General features: G+C 41.4%; 1 protein-coding gene across 2 annotated transcripts in view; it reads right to left on the reverse strand.

Moving 5' to 3' along the window:
• Positions 1-14,115, reverse strand: part of tsnare1 (T-SNARE Domain Containing 1) — a 908,766-nt gene that overhangs the window by 345,735 nt on the left and 548,916 nt on the right. For both annotated transcript variants that reach the window (XM_072569955.1, XM_072569954.1), the window contains exon 8: positions 2,253-2,438. In XM_072569955.1, coding sequence (XP_072426056.1) covers positions 2,253-2,438 — 186 coding nt within the window. The remainder of the gene's footprint in view (positions 1-2,252; positions 2,439-14,115) is intronic.

Genomic DNA, 14,115 nt, shown 5'->3' on the forward strand with positions numbered 1-14,115 from the left:
CTGAGGAGTGGCAGATGGAGTTCAACCCTGCCAAGTGTGAGGTTGTCCATTTTGGAAGAACAAATAAGAATGCAGAATACAGGGTTAATGGTAGGGTTCTTAGTCAGGTGGAGGAACAGAGGGATCTTGGGGTCTATGTACATAGATCTTTGAAGGTTGCCACTCAGGTGGATAGAGTTTGTAAGAAGGCCTATGGAGTATTATCGTTCATTAGCAGAGGGATTGAATTCAAGAGTCGTGAAGTGATGTTGCAGCTGTACAGGACTTTGGTTAGGCCACAGTTGGAGTACTGTGTGCAGTTCTGGTCGCCTCACTTTAGGAAAGATGTGGAAGCTTTGGAGAGGGTGCAGAGAAGATTTACCAGGATGTTGTCTGGAATGGAGAGTAGGTCGTACGAGGATAGGTTGAGAGTTGTCGGCCTTTTCTCGTTGGAACGGCGAAGGATGAGGGGTGACTTGATAGAGGTTTATAAGATGATCAGAGGAATAGATAGAGTAGACAGTCAGAAACTTTTTCCCCGGGTACAACAGAGTGTTACAAGGGGACATAAATTTAAGGTGAACGATGGAAGGTATAGGGGAGATGTCAGGGGTGGGTTCTTTACCCAGAGAGTGGTGGGGGCATGGAATGCGCTGCCCGTGGGAGTGGTAGAGTCAGAATCATTGGCAACCTTTAAGCGGCATTTGGATAGGTACATGGATGGGTGCTTAATCTAGGTTAGAAGTTCGGCACAACATCGTGGGCCGAAGGGCCTGTTCTGTGCTGTATTGTTCTATGTTCTATGTTCTATGTTCTAGATAAGCTGCAGAGCTGGGCTGACAGGTGACAAATGGAGTTTAATGCGGACAAGTGTGAGGTGATTCACTTTGGTCGGAGTAGCCGGAATGCAAAGTACTGGGCTAATGGTAAGATTCTTGGTAGTGCAGATGAGCAGAGAGATCTCGGTGTCCAGGTACACAGATTCTCGAAGGTAGCCACCCAGGTTGAACAGTGTTTTAGCTTTTAGTAATAGAAGGATCGAGTTCCGGAACCATGAGGTTATGCTACAGCTGTACAAAACTCTGGTGCGGTCGCACTTGGAGTATTGTGTACAGTTCTGGTCACCACATTATAAGAAGGATGCGGAAGCTTTGGAGAAGGTACAGAGGAGATTTACTAGGATGTTGCCTGGTATGGAAGGAAGGTCTTACGAGGGAAGGCTGAGGGACTTGAGGCTGTTTTCATTAGAGAGAAGAAGGTTGAAAGGTGACTTAATAGAGACATATAAGATAATCAGAGGGTTAGATAGGGTAGACAGGGAGAGTCTTTTTCTAAGAATGGTGACGGCGAGCACGAGGGGGCATAGCTTTAAATTGAGGGATAATAGATATGGGTCAGATGTCAGAGGTAGTTTCTTTACTCAGAGATTAGTAAGGGTATGGAATGCTTTGCCAACTTTAAGTATATTTAAGTCATCATTGGACAAGCTTATGGACGTACATGGAATAGTGTAGGTTAGATGGGCTTCAGATTGGTATGACAGGTCGGCGCTGTAATGTTCTATGTTCTAAGCAATATGGTTGACTCTTAACTGCCCAGCAAGCAAAGCCCATGTCCCATGAACGAATGGAAAAAAAATTAAAAGATGGCCTAATGATGACCATGCTTGCTATAAAAGTCCATCTGGTTCACTAACATCCTTTATAGATAGATATCTGCTGCCCTTACTTGTTGTGATAATATGTGATTCCAAACCCACAGCAATGTGGTTGAATCTTAACTGCCTCTTGGGTAACTAGGAATGGGCAGGAAGCAGCAATGCCTCATCATTTGGATGAAAGAAAGAGAAACCACAAATGACTTCTGCTCACACAGAGTTAATTTTGTAATCAGAAAGCTAATCTACAGACTTAAGCAAGCAACCTGCAGGTGCCTTTGCTGTCCACTCATAGGATCTGGTTAAAATCAAATTTAGCGCAAAGACAACAAGAATTCAGAGAGGAAATCCTCCAAGGCATTTTAACCATTCACCCATATGGTCCCCTCTGAGAGTTTGAATTTTGAAGTATTTGTTCATGATTTCCTGCTAATCCCAATGTTTCAGCATTGGGAAGGCAGTAGTGATTCCATAACATATTTATTGAGAAGTATGTAAATGTCAGAATCAAAGCTGATGTCTTGTTCCATGCAAGACTGAGCATCCATATAAAACTTCAGAGGTACAAATCTTGCAATAGCCAACAGTTACTGTTACACTCAAAGCGATTGCTCACCTCAATCTGTAATATTGCCTCCTCTCTTTGCTTTACAGATTCCACTTCATCCTCTGTGATTTCGGAAAGGAATGCCTGACTCTGGGCCTGAGTTGGATCTGAAGTGTCATCTGCTTGCCATTTGCTGGACCCTCTGCCAAAGAACTCGTCCTCATCACTGATCTCTGTGAATGGGTTCCTGGCAATCTGCAATAGGAATTCCATGCCAACTTTTAGTTCCAAACTTAAAAAATGTCAAACCTTGATAAAAAATGTCCCGATCTCCACTACAACAACAAGTGTAAACCTCCATAATAGCATAGTTTGCACAACTTAATACATATAAAGATTTTTATCATTGTTGTTCCAGATGTTATGCTTGACTTTGTTTGTTTCACTAGTATAGCATTACTGAATACTGTTTCATTTCCTGGCAATCAAGAGGATGTTCATATTGCAATTTTATGAGAGCAAATCTGGGTGTGTAAGCACAGGACTCCCTCAAAACATGAACTGAAGATTGCATTTTTCACGCATCCATACTTATTGAATCATAAAAATGTTACAGTACAGAATGAGGTCTTTCGGCCTCACCTGTTTGTGCTGGCCCCGAGGAGCAATTTAGCGTGTGTCACTCCCTCAGCCTTTTCCCTGCAGTAGCCTTGCAACTCCGTTTTTCATTTCAATGTCCTTTTGAAAGACTCAATTGAATATTCTTTCAGGCAGTATGTTCCAGAGCCTAACTACTTGTGTGAAACACTGCATTATTATCTTGATATTGGGTGTTTCTGCTAGTTATCTTAAATCTCTGTAAACCCTGGTTTTCAGTTCTTCCACCGTTGGGAACAGTAAATTTCTTCTGCCACTTGTCCCACATTCCACCAACCTATCTCTCCTCTTTGCAATTGTACACTTCCTTTGTCATGGATCACCATACGTCCATGCTTCACATCAACTGAAAATTTTGAGATTGCGTCCTGTACACCAAGGTCTATGTCATTAATATCTCTGGGAAGCTCCATTACAAATCTTCCTCTCGGCCAAAATACAACTAGTCATCTTTGTTTCTTGTCACTCGGCAAATTTCATGAAGATGATACTAATTTCTCGCTTATTCTATGACTTCTTACTTTGCACATTAGTTTGTTATGTGACAATTTATAAAAGGCCTTTGAAAGGCCATGTATACCACACCAACAGCATTTTATTCAATCTTCTCTGTTAACTCATCAAAAAACTCAACCAAGTTGTTCAGCATTCAACAAATCGATGATGGTTTCCATTAATTAACTTGCATGTCACCAGGTATCTCCTAATTTTGTCCTAAATTGTTACCTTAAATGTTTCGCTAACACTAAAAGCAGGTTCCTGAACAGCCAAGATCTTACTGAATGTTGGAACACTCTCATAAGGCTAAAGATTCCCATGTTTCTACAATTATAAATGGATTTAAAGTGAAAAGAAATTGTTATTAGAAATCAGAAGATGCACAGTGAGAGACAGCTAAGTGCAGATCCAGAACTCAGTGAGTTAAATGTGAACAAAAAGATATTGGTAAACATTCTTTTTTTAATTTTAGCGACAATAAATAATAATACTTCCTCGGGAACCTGGCCAAACTCCAATCGACCCCTGACAGGAATATACTTTTTCTGGATTCTCGTTATCTCATTTCTGAAAGCTTCCCATTTTCCAGCCGTCCCTTTACCTGCGAACATCTCCCCCCAATCAGTTTTCAAAAGTTCTTGCCTAATACCATCAAAATTGTTCTTTCTCCAATTTAGAACTTCAACTTTTCTTTCTGATTTATCATTTTCCATTACTATTTTAAATCTAATAGAATTATGGTTGCTGGCCCCAAAGTGCTCCCCCACTGATACCTCAGTCACCTGCCCTCCTTATTTCCCAAGAGTAGGTCAAGTTTTGCACCTTCTCTAGTAGGTACATCCACATACTGAATCAGAAAATTGTCTGGTATGCACTTAACAAATTCCTCTCCATCTAAACCTTTAACAATATGGCAGTCCGAGTCTATGTTTGGAAAGTAAAAATCCCTTACCATAACCACCCTATAATTCTTACAGATAGCTGATATCTCCTGACAAGTTCGTTTCTCAATTTCCCTCTGACTATTAGGGGATCTATAATACAATCCCAATAAGGTGGTCATCCCTTTCTTATTTCTCAGTTCCACCCAAATAACTTCCCTGGATGTATTTCTGGGAATATCCTCCCTCAGCACAGCTGTTATGCTATCCCTTATCAAAAATGCCATTCCCCTTCCTCTCTTGCCTCCCTTTCTATTCTTCCTGAAGCATTTGTATCCTGGAACATTAAGCCGTCAGTCCTGCCCATCCCTGAGCCAAGTTTATGTAATTGCTGGTAAGTATAGGGAATGCTAGATGACTAAAGAAATTGAGGGTTTGGTTAAGAAAAAGAAGGAAGCATATGTAAGATATGGACAGGATAGATCGAGTGAATCCTTAGAAGAGTATAAAGGAAGTAGGAGTGTACTGAAGAGGGAAATCAGGAGGGCAAAAAGGGGACATGAGATAGCTTTGTCAAATACAATTAAGGAGAATCCAAAGAGTTTTTACAAATACATTAAGGACAAAAGGGTAACTAGGGAGAAAATAGGGCCCCTTAAAGATCAGCAAGGTGGCCTTTGTGTGGAGCCGCAGAAAATGGGGGAGATACTAAATGAGTATTTTGCAACAGTATTTAATGTGGAAAAGGATATGGAAGACATAGACTGTAGGGAAATAGATGGCGCCATCTTGCAAAATGTCCATATTACAGAGGAGGAAGTTCTGGATGTCTTGAAATGGGGAAAGGTGGATAAATCCCCAGGACCTGATTAGGTGTACCCGAGAACTCTGTGGGAAGCTAGAGAAGTGAATGCTGGGCCTCTTGCTGAGATATTTGTATCATCAATAGTCACAGGTGAGGTGCCAAAGACTGGAGGTTGGCAAACGTGGTGCCATGATATAAGAAGAGTGGTAAAGACAAGCCAGGGAACTATAGACCAGTGAGCCTGACGTCGGTGGTGGGCAAGTTGTTGGACGGAATCCTGAGAGACAGGATGTACATGTATTTGGAAAGACAAGGACTGATTAGGGATAGTCAACATGGCTTTGTGCATGGGACAGTAAGTAACAAAGAGGATTGATGAGGACAGAGCAGTAGATGTGATCAATATGGACTTCAGTAAGGCGTTCAACAAGGTTCCCCATGGGAGACTGGTTAGCAAGGTTAGATCTCATGGAATACAGGGAGAAGTAGCCATTTGGATATAGAACTGGCTCAAAGGTAGAAGACAGAGGGTGGTGGTGGAGAGTTGTTTTTCAGACTGGAGGCCTGTGACCAGTGGAGTACCACAAGGATCGGTGCTGGGCCCTCTACCTTTTGTCATTAACATAAATGATTCGGATGCGAGCATAAGAGGTACAGTTAGTAAGTTTGCAGATGACACCAAAATTGGAGGTGTAGTGGACAGCGAAGAGGGTTACCTCAGATTACAACAGGATCTGGACCAGATGGGCCAATGGGCTGAGAAGTGGCAGATGGAGTCGAATTCAGGTAAATGCGAAATGCTGCATTTTGGGAAAGTCTTTTCCCTGGGGTCAGGGAGTCCAGAATTAGAGGGCGTAGGTTTAGGATGAGAAGGGAAAGATATAAAAGAGCCCTAAGGGGCAACGTTTTCACACAGAGGATGGTACAGATATGGAATGAGCTGCCAGAGGAAGTGGTGGAGGCTGGTACCATGCAACGTTTAAGAGGCATTTGGATGGGTATATGAATAGAAAGGGTTTGGAGGGATATGGGCTGGGTGCTGGCAGGTGGGACTAGATTGGATTGGAATATCTGGTTGGCATGGACAGGTTAGACCGAAGGGTCTGTTTCCATACTGTACATCTCTATGACTCTATGACTGAATTTCTACACTTTTTGTTATGCTTTGGGCATCTTAAATTAAATAAACTTAGGAAAGGAAATAAAAGGTCAGGGGGCAATAAAGAGGTAATTGGGTTAATGGAAACAATCGACTACTAAAGATCTGACTAAGTCTCTTGATTCCCTACCATATTTAAGTCCAACATATGGCTAATTAAATGCAATTGTTTTGACTCCAGGGTGTGTTCTGCCTTTGTGGAACATATGGGGAGAAAGGGTTAATAAGGAAGTTAAAGGACAGTAGAAGTTACAATCGTGAACTTGCCTTCTCTGTGGACAATCTAGAAAATGGATTCACTTGAAACAGCCCTAGAGAGGTTGGTATCCCATCAAGAGTCACCTTTTATTTACACATGGAGAGTCCATGGCATTGATCCAGTTCCCTCAGAACAAACTCTCAGAGTGACATAATGTCTGACACTCCTGTTTTGACCTGTCAGCCAGGGCTCCCTAATTGGACCAAATTAACAATCCTATTCAGGGAACTCATATTCTACGAGGTCGAGCTGGTTGACCACCATGTCACCATACTTCAGATCTTGAAAGAAACAATGCTTATTTGGAGCAGAAGAAAACAAATGTCTAAGTGGACACAAAGTCTAACAACTTCAAATCCACCCATTCCAGAGACTGTAAAAGTCTAGTACTCCTCACCTGCCTGTTTTGTTGAAATTTTACCAATCCTGGGATAGATATTGGGTGGCAAGTCTTCCAGGTAAAGGTTGGGGTGTGTGTGTGCGTGCGCGTGTGTGTGTGTGTGTGTGTGTGTGTCTGCAGATACATCTATCTGTATCTGCGTGTATGGACGCCTTTGTGTTTGTGTGAATATGCGTGTCAGTGTGAATGTGTGTGTGCATGGAAATGTGTGTGTTTGTGTCTGTCTGTATCTCTGTGTGTGTGTCTGTGTCTTTGTGTGACTGTGTGTGTGGAAATATTCCAGAAATAATATTTGCAATCCAAAACATTAGAAATAGAAGCAGGAATCGGCCGTTCAGCTTATCGATCCTGCTCTGCTAATTTTCTCCTTCAAAATCCATTCCCCATAGTATTTAAATATTGACAGTTATTCACTTATGATTTCCTTGAATCCTTTCATGTCTTTAATATCTGGAAATGAACTTCACCTTACTCAACCAATTGTTGTAAAATTATCAAAACCTCCACGTGACCAAGAAACGATCAGCCTTTACTGCCCTGCGAATATGTGGGCAGTGAAGAAATATGATCCCAGACATGTTTTGAGAAGCAGGAAAGTTCAAAAAGGGTAAGACTCTTCACCTGGAAAAGGGAAGACAAAGGCATGAACAAATATAGGGGTGTTGGAAAAGGCCACTCCGAGATGGTGCAACGACTGCACCTGCTTCTGGAAGTCTAGCCTCATCCTGCCGTATTGCCTGGAGCTGGGAGGCCGTGTCTAGGGCTCAGGGTTGCTTCCACACCAATCCCTGCTGCTGACCCCCTGCATATTCCAGGCACTGAGCCGTAACACCTCCCAGGCACAGGCTTTCAGCTCTTGGACAGTGCCGGTGCAGGGTGCCTCTTCTTCATAAGCTCCAGCTTTTACCTCTGTACAGTGCACTACAGCCTCCCCAGTTTCCACCGCCACTGCCTCTGTCCCCTTCTGAACATTAGCCTCTGTTGTGGACCAGACCAGACCCCCACCCCCGCACCTCAAAATATTTTAAGGTCATCAAGACCCTAACTTTTTCTTATTTTAAAGGCAAATGTGTTTGTTCTAGATGTGATGAGATTGGTCAAACTACTCAATATTAAGCAAAACACAATTTATTTAAACACTGTTGTTAAAACAGAAACAAAAGAAAGGGAGATTTAGAGTACCTTAACTTTATTGGAAAACTTAACAGAATAATAAATAATAGTAACTATTACTCATTAACTGTTCCAATATAGCAACATCCCATAAACACATTCCCTGCAAAAAGGAAAATTCAGACACAGATTCTCACATTCAGTTCTCCCATCCAGGAGGAAGAAACATCAAGAGTAAATTCAAAAAGAGTAGCAGCAGGAGACATTCACTGAAGTTTCTGACTCTATTGAGACCCCAACAGGTTCTAATGTTATTGAAAAACTAAAACCCTAATTTGAGAGCTGGCTTCACCCATTCAGCTTGGATTAACAACCCCAAGACCTCCCAAGCTGTTTACTCAAGTGGCCTTCTCATCCAATCCTCTCTTAAAACTAGTACAAAATAACCTCTTAAAGCTACACATCCTCCCTGACCCATCCTCGGCAGTGGAAAAGGAAGCACCTAAGCAGAGCATGCACAGCTGCATCAGCTTCTGTGGGATTTTCCAAATGCTTTTTCCCATTTCCTGGAGCCGAACTGGAGGCTTTCCTTTTGTATGAATGCTGAATGGAGTTTGGGAGACTCTTCAGAGGAAACATGGATGTTTTCTTGCTTTTCACGCCCAATAAACCAAGCAGGTCTCTGCATCCATGTTTTCAAGTAAACTTCTGCGGCTACTGTCAAACCTGCAATTTCAGTTACGTCTCTTGTCAAAGACTTAAAATTCTTCTAACTTCCGTTTTCTGTCATACTCAATCTTCTACCTTTTTAAATTGTACCTTTTTCACCTTAAATCTGTTTCCTATATTTATTGCCTCTTGACATTGCTACTGTAGTTATGCCTCATGATGTGAGCGTGATATGGCAACAATTTTCCCTGTGAGCTGCAAGTATTCTTTTTTGTCTTTTTCCTTCCCAACCTGGTCCTTTGTGTTGTTCTGTTTGAGTTTTTTTCTTGCCTTTCCTCCAGGATCTATAACTTTATTCACAGAGATCTAAAATGGCTGCTCACCAGCTAACCCTCCAATCATTTCTGCCTCTAATAATCTTTCTTCTTCGAAAGATTCTTCACTTGCAAATAATGACTTACTTTTTAGCTGTTCCTAGTCCTCTCTATCTTTCCTCTGTCTTTTATGAGTTTGGAAGTGAACAATTCAATCTGAAATATTGCTATTTTTCTGTCACTCCTTCCATTAATTTTTCAGATTGCTTCTCTGCTCAGTTGTTTATGGCAGCTGACTGGTTATCTGAGTATTCTTAAAGCATCAATGTTCTCAATGTGTAAACTTGCTTGTCCCCTCAAAAGTTCCCTCGCTGCATCAAATGGATATTTTTCATTGTTGTCACCTTGAGGTATGGAACCAGCCGTGGACGGTTTGTGGTTGGGATATGTGTTGCCTCCAATCCTCGTTGTGTGACTTTATTTGATTGGGTGGAGCTTACCACAATCTCCAACATTAACTGTTTCACTACCATTACCTTATACGCCAACACTCAGTGCCCAGGCCCTGAAGAAGAACAGGGGCAAGATAGTCAAAGAGAGCTGGGTCCAAAAGGAAGGATTCAGCTGGCATTGGGGCATAACCATCTGAATTCAGACTTTAAGACACTGTGGCATGCTGCACTATTCATAGCAAGAATAGAATCCCAGGTACCACAAGAGGAATAAAGGGAACAAAAGCACTGGAGGCCACTGAAGAAAATGAAGCCCTGGAAGGAAACAGCTCACTGGGGATGAGGAGAAGGAAAGGAATTGAGAAGAACTGGAGATGAAGAGATGGTTCCTGAGCACAAAGAGACGAACAATGAAGTGGCCTCCTCTCCAACTTTCTAATGACCTTCAGCATCAGAGGCAAGTCTGCTTTGATGAAGCAAGGATTTGCTGTGTACGCCGGGTGCTTGATCTTTGGCCTTCAATGGCCATCTAACCGCCCCCTAATGCAGAGGAAGGTTTTGGAAACATCAGCAGATCCTTCGTCTCCGGTGCAACCAGAAGCCCCAGGGATGACTGTGAAAATCTGAACCTGACAATTTCCACTTGAGCAGGTTTTTGATTTCAAAACAGATCTGGCTCTTGTTTCCCATTTCTGCGTTGAAAATTTATCCCAATATCCCCACTTCGGGAGGATACAAAATCTACATTAATTGTTGGTAAATCCAAGAGGGAATTCATAAGAAACTTCTTTACAAAATACTGTTAAAAATATTGGATAGTGAAGGAGATTGAGGATAAGAATAACTGGCGCAGACGTGATAGACCAAAGGTTGTTTCTCATTTGTATAGATCTCTACGACTCTAAGAATAACACATCTGCATGCAAGGTGAAACTAAATAGAAGAGTGGGAGAAAGGAGTTGAAGGGTCTGTTGACAGGGTTTGGAGGTAGAAGACTCATGTGGAACAATTGAACAGTATGGAACAATACTAATTGCCTAATTAATAATTGTCTAATTGCTGCTTTCCATGCAATAGACTTGCTATGACTCATTAGGAATAAGAAATAAAAGGGACAAAATAGTCATGAATAAGAGTGAGAATATGGATTAAAAATGTTGGACAACCCAAATACTGTAATAAAAACTTTAATGTGCTAAATCCCACAATTACTACTGTAATTATTATATGATTGAGCGTATACTTAACAACAACTGCATACGCTGTGTCCTCATTAAACCTGTGAATGCTTGACCTTCACATTTTTGGAACTTTATTGATTGAGCATCTAATTATAAATAAATACATCTTCTAACAGTCGAGAAATATGGTAAATTAACAGAAAAATGACATTTTTGAACTTTGACCCTTATGATCTGTCAATCTATAATTCCAAAAGGTTAATTTAAATATCAAAACTGGATTACCATCGAACACTTTAGATACAAATTGTAAAAGGGAGATTATACACCCCATGAGCTTCATGAATGGCTTGGTGCCGAACTACGTTACTGAGTGTGATACAGAATGGGTGACTCTTGCTTTGGTGATGTATGTTAGCTGAGTAACCTAGACTTGGAGAATGACAAAAAAAAGCAATGGTTACTGTTCCTGGTTGTTATTCAGTGATGCCTTCTCTATCCAGCTTTTACACAAAAATATGATTAAAACTAAATGTAATACTTTATTATTTACACTTTAATAGGTAACTGATATACATTGAAAATCAAATTTAAAATTATAACATTTTCAGGTATCTGGCTCTCAGTTGTGAAAAATGGTCTGTTAGCTCAGTTGGATGGATGGCTGGTCTGTGAAGCAAAGTTAGGGTTTGGGGAGGCATCAGTTCAATACCATGAAGGATTATCCTTCTCTCCCTCTCCCCTAACTGAGGTGTAGTGATCCTCAGTTTAAAACATCTCCAGTCTTCTCTCTCTGTCTCTGTCTCTCTAACAAGACTGCAGCCCTGTCATCCGGCAGGACTTTGGAGATTTTACCTTGATCAGTTGTGAAACCTCAAAGCTTGCAAACTTCTCCTTTTTAGGAAATGTCATATTTAGGGATGCGAATTGTTTACTAAATAACAGGGTGTAAAGTTGCAGGGGTAAACTGGATTGGTAAAATACGTAGTTTTAGAATCATGTTAACATTTCATCACTGGTTCCCCATGATGAACCAATTCAATTGCTGCTTATAATTACACACTAATCAATTACCTTTAAAAGCATGCAATGGATGGATGGTAAAGATAACTGTAAAGCTGACCTGAAGTCACTGAGCAGGATATGGATGAGGACATACAAGTTTTAAAATAGGAATATCAGTGAAGCCTCGACAAGAGGATAAGCACTCCCTCTATGGCTCAATCAATGTAAGCACACTGCCCAGTCAAACCATCCTATATAACTCCAAGAAAGTATATTTGAAACAAAAACAAGAATTGCTGGAGAAATTCAGCAGGTCTGCCAGCATCTGGACAGAGAAAGCAGAGTTAACATTTCAAAGTCAGACGACCCTTCTTCAGAAGCACATATGAGCTGGGATCACATATGAACTTATTTTAGCTGATGTAGTGTTACCGGGCTGGTAGTTATCCACAGCCTTAGAGGGAAGAGAAAATCTAACCCAGTCGCTCACTCCAAATAGCTACCTAATGCTGTAGTGCCTACATTTTTTTACATCAACAAAATATTCACACCCAATCCCTTTCGAAGCACAGATATGAAAAAGGAGGGCTACTTGGCAAGGTACTGGAGTCAAACAGCTGACACAATATTCTCTAAGAAAATATTGTGCAGTCAGAAGAGGAGGGAGCTAAAAATGTTGCAAAGTCAATTTATAGAGTCATAGGGCACAGAGGGAGGCCACGTGGCTTGGTGCTCTTGTACTGGGTCTTTAAGGAGCTATCCAAATCATAAACAAAAAAGAAGTCAGACCCACTCTACTGTATTTTCTCCATAGCCCTGCAAGGGTTCATCCAATTTGCTTGTAAAGTTCCTTTTGAAATGCTTCCACTGACTCAGGCTCTGTATTTCAATTCATAGGAATGTCAGACCATCAGGAAATTACCCTTCTTATTTCAGAAGGTTTCTTTACATAACATGCATTTAATTAATATTCTATGTTTAATATGCAATTGGTTGCAAACAAACCTTTGTTAGTTTTAACAGATACTCAGCAGGGCTAGCAGCATTTGTGCAGAGAAATCTGAATTAATGTCTCAAGTCCAGTGATCTTTGTTCAGAAGGTTACTAGTTGTGAAGAAGAGTCACTGGACTTGAGGCATTAACTCTGTTTTCTCTCCAGAGATGCAGTTAGACACCCGGAGTTTCTTCAGCAATGTCTGCCTTTGTTTGTTGCAGAGTTCCAGCATCTGCAGTTCTTTGTTTTATTTTTGTGTTCAATTCACCATCACATCTCTTCCAGGTATGCGCACCGCAGAGACGTTCTGCTTCTCTCTCTGACAGGATTTCAGTTCACATTTTTTTTCTCTCCGTGTGTTTGACAAAGCATTTGTCAAAACTCACTTCTGCACCTCTTCTTATTCCTCAGTAACTGGTTTTGAAAAAAGTGTCACTCAACTCATAGAGACCTAGAATCATAGAGTCATATAGCACAGAAACAGACCCTTGCGGTCCAACTTATCCATGCATACCAAGTTTTCCAAACTAAACTAGTCCCACTTGTCTGTATTTGGCCCATATCCCTCTAAACCTTTCGTATTCATTTACCCGTCCAAATGGCTTTTAAACATTAATCTTAATCTCAGGGCCATGGGTTCGAGTCTAGGCGCTTTCATTATTGGGGCAGCATTGTGCTCAGTGGTTAGCACTGCTGCCTCAAAGCACCAGGGACCCAGGTTCGATTCCAGTCTCAGGCGACTGTCTGTGTGGAGTTTGCACATTCTCCCCGTGTCTGCGTGGGTTTGCTCCAGGTGCTCTGGTTTCCTCCTACAGTCCAAAGGTGTGGAGGTTTGGTGTATTGGCCAAGCTAAAATTCCCATAGTGTTCAGGGATGTGTAGGTTAGGTGCATTGGTCAGGAGTAAATATAGAATAATAAGGTAGAGGAATGGGTCTGGGTGGGTTACTCTTCGGAGGGTAGGTGTGGACCTGTTGGGCTGAAGGGCCTGTTTACACACTGTAAGGATTCTATGTTGCAAAACTGTACCTGCATCTACCACTTCTTCTGGCAGTTCATTTCACATACGAACTACCCTCTGTGTGGAAATGTTGCCCCTCAGGTCCCTTATAAATTTCACTTTAAAAATTTGCCCCTCATTTATAACTCACATACCCAAGGAAAATACCTATTGCTATTCAATAGGTATTGAATATGATTTTGTAAACTAATATAAAGTCATCCCTCAACCTCCTAGGTTCCAGTGAAAAAAGTCACAGCCTGGCTAGCCTCTCCCTAAAACTCAAACCCTCCAGTCACAGCAACATTCTGCTAAATCTTTTCTGAACCCTCTCCAATTTAATAATATCCTTCTCACAGCAAGGCAATAAGAATTGTGCACAGTGCTCCAAAGGTGGCCTCACCAAAACCCTGTACAACCTCAACATGATGTCACAACTCATATACTCAATGGTCTAAACACCTTCTTAACCACCCTGTCTGCCTGCAATGCAACTTTCAAACCCCTTAGTCTGTCTGTTCAACAACCTACCTCAGCACCTACCATT

This window comes from Chiloscyllium punctatum, chromosome 5 (genome assembly GCF_047496795.1).
Source record: "Chiloscyllium punctatum isolate Juve2018m chromosome 5, sChiPun1.3, whole genome shotgun sequence".
In the NCBI taxonomy this organism is placed as follows: domain Eukaryota; kingdom Metazoa; phylum Chordata; class Chondrichthyes; order Orectolobiformes; family Hemiscylliidae; genus Chiloscyllium; species Chiloscyllium punctatum.